This window comes from Colossoma macropomum, unplaced genomic scaffold (assembly GCF_904425465.1).
Source record: "Colossoma macropomum unplaced genomic scaffold, Colossoma_macropomum, whole genome shotgun sequence".
NCBI lineage: Eukaryota > Metazoa > Chordata > Actinopteri > Characiformes > Serrasalmidae > Colossoma > Colossoma macropomum.
The window spans coordinates 26,102,517-26,113,218 of NW_023494795.1; the positions used below are offsets into that span (position 1 = coordinate 26,102,517).

The window sequence follows — 10,702 nt, forward strand, 5'->3', positions numbered from 1 at the left end:
CAGTGGACTGAAGCAGGAGGTGAGAGAGAAAAATAAGAGTTAAAAGTTTTCAAAACTTCATTCAAATGATAAGTGAATTTTCATGAAATGTATTAACAAAATAATTACATGAAGAAAACTGCCAAATAGCATCAGTGAGTTAAGTAAAAAAAAATTTTAAAAAAAATTGTCCCTCGTGCCTTTCCAAGACGGATTATTATGTTACTACGTTTAGGACAGTGTAGTTTACAGCCATCGCTACTTTTTTAAAGAATTTTGCCCAACCCTAAATAGATTTTATTTGTATGAAGGCTTCATTCAAGGTAGAGATGCACTCTTAAAAGAGATCTTCAAGGGTTCTTAGGGTAAAGGGTAAAGACAGTGGTTTTATATAGAACCATGAACACTCAAATAACCATTTACATGCTTAAATGATTGTTTGCATGGTTCTTCAGATTGATGGAGAATGTGTTGTAGATGGTTCTACATAGAACCTTTTTTGAAAATGGTTCTGTATAGAACCAAAAACACATTCTTCATTAAAGAAACCATTTAAGCATGAAAATGGTTGTTATCTAAGTGTTTGTAATTCTATATAGAACCATTGTCTCTACTGTGAGTTCACTATCACAATATTTTCTAAAAATATTTTAGTATCAGGTAATATTTAAAGGGGAATTCCACAGTTTTCAAATTTGTAATCTGCATAATTTAGTTAACATGTAAATACAGTGGTTCGGAGTGGTTCGATGTGAGACAATCCATTCAAGAAATTCAGTAAGAATCGTTCACAGTAAAGAGTTTAATGTCTCCATGTTCATTTTTAAAGCTTCCTCACAGAAAGTTATTACATGAAATCTCTCCGATTACATTGCCTGGCATCCTTTGTAAAATTTATTCATGGCGGAGAAGTACATACAGAGCACTGTAAGGACAGTTAGTCCCCAAAGAAAACATATTTTTCCAGAATATACTTACACCATACTTCCTGAGTGCTGGTACTCTGTGCTAAAAGAATGCCTTACATACCTGACATGCTTCTCTTGAATGGGCTGCTTTGTTCTGTTTTCTTCTCTTACAATTAGACCAAAGGGAATCATACACAGTATTGTAAACAGTAACCAGTTCTGTCTTTTGAGTTGTACTTTAAAATTGCTTCCCTCACTAACAGTTGGACACTTAGGGCAGCGGTGCTAGAACTCAAGCATGTTGAGGTGCAAACACAATAATCTAACTAAACATGACATTTTTATGAACCATAACATTTCCCACTGAGTGTGCCTTCCAGTTTTAAATCTCACCATCTGACTGTGGAAGTGACACAATCTGTCCAGCTCAATATTTTGGCCTCGAATGGAAAAATTAACCTTTTACTGATACAGATGTAATGACAACAGTAGATAATGTACTTACACCCTCAGAAGACACGTCCTTCACCAAGTTTTGACTGAGCTCTCTTTGAACACATGCTCGCGATCATCAGATATATGCAGTTACACATTTTCACCAGAGACATCTCCAAATCCCCAAACTGCACACAGTGTAGCTTTAACTTTAGAATGAAGTTGTATGTACTCCTGTTTGGGACTCTCTCTCCCTCTAGCTCTTAAAACCTGTAAACCCTCATAATGTTCATGTATGACAGAACAAGAAACTCAGTTACTGAGATTTAAAAAGAAACCTCAAAAATAAATCTACATGTCTCATATAGTCAATATAAACAAACAGGAATTTTGAAAATCATTCCAGTTTGAATGTACTGATGTATAGTTCTACACTGCCTATACTATAAAACTATAATATACTATAAAACAATATATAGTTATATATAACCTATTGCTAACATATTTTAAATACAGCTATTATTTCCCAAAGTAAGAATACTATCTGTTTGCTCAGGAGGTGTTTTAAGCCCCTGATAGACCTACATGAGCAGCTCTCTGTGGCAGTAGATTAGGTTGCAGTGCTGTCTGCAACAGAGACTGGTGATGGCAGATGGCTAATCAATAACATGTGAGAAGCCCAGAGGACCACAGAAAACAATATATTATAGAAAAAAAGCCCTGCTGGTGAAACGTCTTGTCTAAAACATTAATAATGAACTATTAAGTTTTTATATAAAAAAAATACTGAGATGATTTGTGTTTGCTAATGGGCTAAATACTGTTGTTGTCAGTGTTTTTTTTCCAGGTCCTGCAAATTTTGTCGATACAAGGTTTTGATCAAGATAGCAACCATATAATAATTCTATCAGACTGCCTGACACAATAACATTCATAATTAAGCTTTTATAATGCTGCTATATCCCCTTTTCCATTCAGTACATTCACTCGCCTCCCATAAGCAATGCATATTCACACAAGAGCACAAAGAAAAATTTAAGAGGAGATTTAATTAAAACAGAGATCCATTAAAGACAGACATTACTTGATTCATCACGAAATGCCCACTTCATTCAAGCATGACATTATCGGTGCCAAACACATTTAAACCATTAAAATAAGTAAGTGATTGCACTCAGAAACCAAAGCTATTTTTTCAAGAACAGGGGACTTGGATAATTACTAACTGTGATCAGCTGTTCATCCTCTATTTTATGCCTAATATAGTCAACACTGTGTTACACAGTGAGAATACAGAGAGATGGAGTACCTTCCATAACAATGCAGTTAAAAAGTTTTAAAATTGTTTAAAAGTGATAATGTGATGATGACAATTAAAAAAAAATTAGTAATGAACAGAACATATCAAATACTTTGGCCATTTACAGATGTTTGTTATCAACTAAATAAAAATTAAAACAAATTATACCATGTATCCCTTTTTTCTTCATAGTTGAAAGACATGCCCAGTTAAATGTAATATACTGACAATTAGTAAAGTATACCCAAGACTTGGATCACTAAACCAAACAACAACCCTTTACCTCTTACCTTTACCAAGATTTCTGAAATTGTAAAATTGAAACAGACCAACAAATAGGTCAAAAGTGTTTGCTGGATGTCCACGTCTATCCAGTCACTTCAGTTCAGTGCTCAACTAAACAGAGAACAAAGAGCTGATGCAAAATATCCAGAAAAGATATCTGAATAAACACGACACAAAGTTCAGAGTCCAGCTATGCTGTCAGTTTGGTTTACCGTTAATCACTTGTTCTCCTCTGCTACTCTGCTTCCTCCCAGTAGTCGCTCTCTTTCGGCCGCGTCTCCCGTCTCGGCGCTGTGCTCTCCGGCCCAGCAGGGCAACTTGGCCATCAGGGGCTTGTGAAGTCCATTGTAGAGCCCAGTGCCTATAAGTAAGATGATGAAGCCCAGGATCTGCAGGCCATGGAACGTCTCCCAGCCCAGCGCCAGACTCATCACCCAAATGACCAGCGTACGCAGGCTGTCCAGCACCATGCGTGTGGTGGCGCTGATTTCTTTGGTGACGCTGATGCCAGCGAAATTAAAGAAAGCAATGCTTACAGTGTTGCCCAGCAGTGCCAGCAAAATAAGCGGCTTGTGGCCGATCTGACAGAAAGCGTCCAGCGCATCTTCCAAAACCTGTCGTGGGTTGCTGCCGAAGTTGCCTACTGGGATGAAGTACATCGGGATGAGGAGAAAGGAGAGGATGACAAAACCGAAAAACCCTAAAGACAAAGAGAGGATGAAGTGTTCAGACAAGCAATGTTTATGACATCTCAACAGAGAACAAAGTACGATTAAAGAGAACTCTACTGTTAAAGGAGAATTCCACGATTTTTCAGAGTGGTCTGATGTGAAATGGTCAGTTCTAGAGAAACTTTTTAGGTCAAAATTCTTCACAGTGGTACTGAAAATAAAATATGTAGGGCTATTCTAGAGCCCACTAGACTTGTGACGACAAACTTATTTAGCAAAGGAACAATACTAATAAAATTAACCAAGTAATTAACTAGAAGGAGTAGATATAACAGTTAAAAATTATATTTAGTCCTTAGTGGCAAATAATTATAATGTTAATTTAGTTCCTGCTATTTACCCTCGGTTCCCACTGCTTTTAAAGGATGAACGTTGTGCTTATAAACAAACTTCTCTTCCAGCACCATCTGCACAGAAACGATGATCTGCGCCATGATGATCAAAAGGTCTCCTGCGGATTAAAGGCCAAGACATCAATAAAAGCAAAAACAAGCAAAGTCTTTACATTGAAATAGCCTGAACCCAAGACAAAACTCCTACAACACAACAACATTGAGCTTTAGTTACCTGTGATGACCTCACTGAGTTTGTGTTGGTCTCTGTTGCCGCTGATGAAATCAGCAAGCCCGACCACCACCAGGCCCACAATGGTGATTAGAATCCCAACCCACTGGCTGGCTACCAGCCGGCGCCCCAAGAAGGCCACAGACAGGAGGCCAGTAAAGATGATCACAGCACCTCGCAACATCTGGAAACTGGAGGCACTGGTCATGTTCAGTGCTAGATACAGGAAAAGAGATTTTTTTTTATTTGTAGAATAACAACAACGACAACAAAAGAAGAGAGTAACGACATGTGTCCTACATAACGTATAATAATAACATACAACAATATAATAAGTATAACAGTGTTCTACTGCTTTTATACAGTGCTAAGCAAAGAAAAAGTAAAGCAAAGGTTTGGGCATCTCAGTCAAACTACATGTGAAAATAAGTTAACACCATCTCTGCAGAAAACACATTTCTGCACATTAGAATTCATTTTATTTGCTGAATTTAAGCTAAAAAATAAAACGTGGCCTGTGCAAAAGTCCCCCTCCCCCAATATTTTAAACTCAGCAAATAAATGCAAATTGTACACTAAAATGTGAACAGGGGTATTACAATTTTTGCAAACGACTGTACGTTTTTAAGATTTCAATTTCTTCCACTACATTCCACCAGCTTACAGCAAAGAGACAATCGTTGTTACTTAGCAGCGGGTGGAATTAAACAGGAATGGTAAAGAAGCTGATTTCAGATATAACAACGAGTAGAATGCTCTTCAACCAGTCAGACTGCATGGCTCAATGTTATATTTGTTAATATGCTTTATTCCAGATTTGAGCAATCTAACTCATCTAAGATACTTAAAATGAATAACAAAAAAAAAAACTGTACTAAAACACACATTTCATTAAATGTATAGAACAGAGAGAACAGAAAGAACTGATCAAAGCAAATTACTCACACAGGATAGGCGAATAAATATGACACATGATGACACATGATAACACATGACTCACAGTGCTGCTGTCAGCTGGTTGGTAAGGAACCTTCTACTTACCAACATACATGATGGAGGTTCCGGTCATGTCACAGAGGGCAGGAGGGAGAAAAAGGAGGGGGTTGAATCTTTGCCCTGGCTCCATGGTGGGCTCAGGTTTGCGGCGGTCATGACAGACGAGGATGTAGAAAACAGCCAGGCAGCTCAGCTCACCCAAAAACATGCACACAGCCTGGAGGAAGAGAGCAGGAGAGAGTGAATGGAGACAGTGAGTAAAACAAAACAGACAGAAAGTAGAAAAAAAGGAACAGACAAATAGAGAGAAGACACAACGATGAGTCATCGGTGTTTGTTCCGACAAATTCTGAAATGTCAAGCTCTTTGCTGATCGGTGTGCAGGGGGCTTAACTGAGAGAATTAAAAAGGAGTATTCCACCTTTTTTTGCATAATTACATAGTTAAGATGTAAACAAAGTAATTCAGCGTGGTTTGATGTGAAATGCTCTGTTCTAGACAAACTTACTAAGTCAGAATTGTTCAGCTCCTCACAGAAGGTTACTACCTGAAATAGTTATTGAATGCACTGCCTGATGGCTGAAACCTTGTTTTCCAATAATTGAGATAATCAGGATACTTTTTTCCTGATTTAACACTATTTTACTAAAATCAGCATAACATATAAAAACAAGAAGGCACGTGTAGGTTTACTGGTGGTATGAAATGGGTATATGTGTGCTGTAGATATCAGTTTCTCTACACTGACCCATTTTTACATCAATTTTGATTTGTTTACATCTTAACTATTGCATTATACAGAATTTATGAAAAATCAGTAGGATTACCTATTAAGGACCAAAACATAAAAACTACCTGGAGAAATGGGTGGGAGAAGGCACGTTCAGTGGTGTCATGGCAACCAGCCGCATTAAACAAGTCAGCCCATCTGAAAGATAAAGAATTAATATTAACAAAGGCTCTAGTATTTGTTTTCAACTCAACGCTGTAACTATCTACATTCTAAATGACATCATTTTTGCTGCAATACAACTTTGTTGGTTCGCTGAAGCAATGACTCGTAAGGACTGTGTTTCCCTTTAAAAAACAAAACAACGTTCTTGTTCGTATGATTTAGACAATTATTGGTTAGAATAAGAATAATTTTCCCACTGTGGTAAGTAGACAAGCAAAACCGACAAACACCTAAAAAACAAAGTTAGAAAGTTAAAATGACCTGGGCTTGTATTCATGAAGCTTGTTAGAGTAGAAGTGCTGACCTAGGAAGTGTTCCTGTCAGTAAAGTCATAATAAATAAGAGAGGGATCTAATAATAAATATATAGCTAATATATAGGCTAATGGAAGCAAGCAGGATAAGAAAGAAAACTGCCATCCATGCATTTATGATGTCTGGAGCACACAGACATCTGCAGGCTCCAGCCTAAATGACCGACACTACTGAGTTTTGGGCTAAAACAAAGCACAGTAAGACAAAGACTTTTGCTTGTGCAAGTCGTTAACAGACACTCATCCGCGCTCTGTTACAGCTGACAAACGCGCCAAGCGATTGATCATCTTTTTCTTTGAATTAGCGTTTGGGGTAGATTAAGGTTAATAAGTGACTTGTCACATTATGCTGTGTTGTCTGCCAATCAGAGGTTGTTTGAACAGGCATGAGTGACATGTGGTTTCAATACCAGCAGTGCTAAGTTGCAAGTTTACGTTTTTCCTGATTGTCACCCTGAGTTTGTCTTAACAGTAGAATTTTTACTGTTGTTGACCAAAATCTGATTTAGGCTTACAAGTAAAAAAAATATGTGGATGCACCAACATGGAAATTGTAGACCAATGCCACATTTTTCATGTTCACACCTACTGAGGCTGATGCGGAAACATTTAAAAATGTAGAAACTGAGACTGAGATCCATCTGGATTAGCATTACAAGAACTGTAAAGTTTTATTTGTTGTAGTTACTGTATTGGTTACAAATGCAGTGAAATGAATTAAATACTGATATTGTAGCCCAGCCTCGAATAAACGTTCTGCTCCTCTGGAGCAAAATAAATAGGTCATCAAATGTTGATTTGAAATATCAGTCAAATCTAATGTGTCTGATGCCAATAATTTTCTAAAGTAAAGATCTGCTGATACTGATAGAGCATCCCTAAAGAAATATTTACATCTAACTAGTGAAAAGGTACTTACCAAGTGTTTTCTTTTGAGAAATATATAAAGAAACTACTGTTTAGGCCACTTCATGTGGAATACTTTCACTTCAGCTTCAGTAGAAGCAGTAGCCTCTGCGCCACTTCCACAACTAATAATTCTTGCTGACCACATCAAATAACATAATTCTGCATGTTTCCAAAGTGGACAGGTATAACTCAAGCTTCAAACATGATACTGCATACATGCCAAATCAAAAGTACTGAATGGATCACTTTTCTAATAAGAGGGCAGATAATGTTACATTCTATTCAGACTTGTTCAAGCTCTTCTCCCCCATATACATAGAAAAATCCTCTGAATATAAGGAATCAAATCTAATTATGCTTTTTTGACGTGTGACGACGGCCCACGTCATGATCATGAGAGTCACTTGGTCAGAGAAGACCACTCTGCACAGTCAGCAACTCCTGCATTGATTCTACGAGCCTTGACACCTAACAGCATGAGCAACAAAACAAAAAAATACTGATGTTTCTTAGATCATTGTGCATCCCTAAAGAAATATTTACATCTAACTAGTGAAAAGGTTCTTACCAAGTGTTTTCATTTGAGAAATATATAAAGAAACTACTGTTTAGGTCACTTAAGGTGGAGTCCTTTCACTTCAGCTCCAGCAGAATCAGTAGCCTCTGCGCCACTTCCACAACTAATCATTCTTGCTGACTACACCGAATAACATCATACTTCTGCATGTTTCCAAAGTGGACAGGTATAACTCAAGCTGCAAACATGATACAGCATACTTGCCAAATCAAAAGTACTGAATGGATCACTTTTCTAATAAGAGTGCAGATAATGTTACCTCCTATTTAGACTTGTTGGAGCTCTTAGCCCCCACATACATAGAAAAATCCACTGAATATAATTAGGAATCAAATCTTATTCAGCATTTATGACAGTGTGACGATGGCCCACGTCATGATCACAAGAGTCGCTTGGTCACAGAAGACCATACTGCACAGTCAGCAACTCCTGCATTAATTCCAAGAGCCCTGACACGCGACAGCATCAGCAACAAAACAAAAAAATACTGATTTGTTTCTTATAGTGCATCCCTAAAGAAATATTTACATCTAACTAGTGAAAAAGTTCTTACCAAATGTTTCCACTTGAGAAACATAAAAAGAAGCTACTGTTTAGGCCACTTTAGATGGAATCCTTTCACTTCAGTAGCCCCTGTTCCACTTCAGCAGTTCTGCAAGAAAGATTGTTCTTGCTGATTACACTGAATACCATCAAACTTCTGCATGTGTCCAAAGTGGATAGATATTACTCAAGATGCAAACATGATACAGCATACTTGCCGAATCAAAAGTATTGAATGGATCACTGTTCTCATAAGAGTGCAGCATCAGGTAGCACGTCCACTAAAGTCAGCACGTTTCAGAGATAATGTTACCACCTATTCAGACTTCAAGCTCTTAGACCCCACATACATAGAAAAATCTGCTGTAAATATGCCGGCAATCAGGAATCAAACCTAATTCAGCATTTGGGACGATGGTGTGATAATTGCCCACGTCATGGTCACAAGAGTCGTTTGGTCAGAGAAGACCACACTGCACAGTCAGCAGCTTCTGCACTGATTCTACGAGACCTGACACGCAACAGCATGAGCGACAAACCCAAAAAAGACAAATTAAATGTGATCAGTAGTTCCTGTTATAACTAAACATATCTGAAAGTAACCTTCTTTAGTCAGTGATTCCCTCGTGGAGGAGTAGGAATAAAAAGGTAAAGAAAAAAGTTTCATATAGAACTAGAGTACATTCAGCAAGCATCTATTATTAAAGGAAATGAAGTTTCTCAGGCTATTAGCTATATTCTTCTCTTGTTGGGATGTTTCATGTCTAAAATAAAAAGCTCCAAAGTAAGAGGTGAGAGCAAAATCAGCCCATGTGTTGACCCAAAAGATCATAACGAAATTAAACACAAAAAATGACAACAGGAACTAATTCTGAATGACTAAAATGGAATGCAGCAAAAAGAAGTTTCTTTTCCTCACAAACACGTCATGAGTGCAGGCTAAGTAAAAGGGTCATTTGGGAGACACTCTGAAAAGTACGAATCAATCAGAAAGATTCATTTACTCACGTGGTAAGTGAGTAAATGAATCTAGCTCTTAGTAACAGCCTCTGTATGTAAGGCGAGACTGGCTTCATATTCGCCAGCTTCTTGTTTGAATTTTCCCGTTCCACCTTAAATGGAGCAGCAGTTACATTCTACCCTCAGACGCCAGTATGTAACTGCTTCACCATTTAAGGTGGAACGGGAAAATTCGATCAAGAAGCAGATCCTAGCTTCATGCAAAGTAAGAGGCATTGGTAAAAAAAAAAAAATTCCATGAAAACATTAGACTGAAGACCAACGAGAGAGAGAAACACGAAGAAGAGGTGACACTTGTGTCTGTCTGCACTGTTTTACTTACTTTGCCGATAGTGTATTGATGGAGCCTGTAGTGACCATTAAGCCAGCCAGAAACAGTTGGTACTTCGTCCAGGCCATGGTGAACGAAGAGCGGTCAGCACACACAGAAGCCGCTGCTGCCCTTTTTGTCCCTCGCTTGTTTTTCTGCTTCTTCCCCGTTAAAACCTCATTGGAGGAGAACTCCTCACGCTCCGCCAGCGAGTCACATGACGCAGAGGTCAGCTGACGCGTCACCAGACTCGAACAAGGCTGCGTTCGATTTCAACGTTCTAATGGGCTGCGTTCTAATACGCGCGCTCAGAATTCTGTTCGAAAGCATTCTGTTCTCTTGGGAAGCGTCACATTTAGAACATACTGCACCCAGTATGTATTACAGTTAAAACACATACACGATCTAAACACACCAATTGGAACACCAGCTAGTTTGAATAGCGCATGCTTTAGCTGAGCCTTCTAGTTAGAACACTAACTAGTGTCCTAGTTAGAAAACTCTGTAGGCGTTACAGCGAGCCAGCATTCTAGTAATAGATTTTAAGAAGTGAGCATTGCTGGTAGAACACATCATATGCTCTTGCTAACCATAACCAGTTAAAGGGTTCTCTAGTTGGGGTTTTCACAACCTTTACATAAATGTCACCTGAGTTTCACATGTGAATAAAACACATGTTGTATTTTGCACACTTTACATGTTAAAAATGTCATAACGTGAAAAGACACGTGAAATAGTGTTCATATGCGAAAAAAAAACATGTTAAACGTGATCACATGTGAAATTGTTTTCACATGAAAAAAAATGTGTGATTACATGTGAAATATACGTGACTTTTTTCTGTAAGGGAAATTCTGCATGATTTTGATTAAGATGT

The 10,702-nt window shown here is 38.0% G+C and overlaps 1 protein-coding gene across 2 annotated transcripts; it reads right to left on the reverse strand.

The window, feature by feature from the left end:
* Nucleotides 1–2,351: 2,351 nt before the first annotated feature.
* On the reverse strand, nt 2,352–10,035 carry slc35f6 (solute carrier family 35 member F6). Of its 2 annotated transcripts, XM_036582028.1 has the most exons (7): nt 9,838–10,035; nt 6,054–6,126; nt 5,244–5,415; nt 4,206–4,418; nt 3,979–4,089; nt 3,120–3,607; nt 2,352–3,018 (listed from the first exon to the last, which is right to left on the reverse strand). In XM_036582028.1, exons 1-6 carry the CDS (start codon nt 9,912–9,914, stop codon nt 3,126–3,128), a joined length of 1,128 nt encoding a protein of 375 aa, XP_036437921.1. In that variant the 5' UTR covers nt 9,915–10,035; the 3' UTR covers nt 2,352–3,018; nt 3,120–3,125. The 2 variants fall into 2 exon arrangements, with proteins under 2 accessions (XP_036437921.1, XP_036437920.1); XM_036582027.1 differs by having other exon boundaries at nt 2,352–3,607.
* Nucleotides 10,036–10,702: the final 667 nt, after the last annotated feature.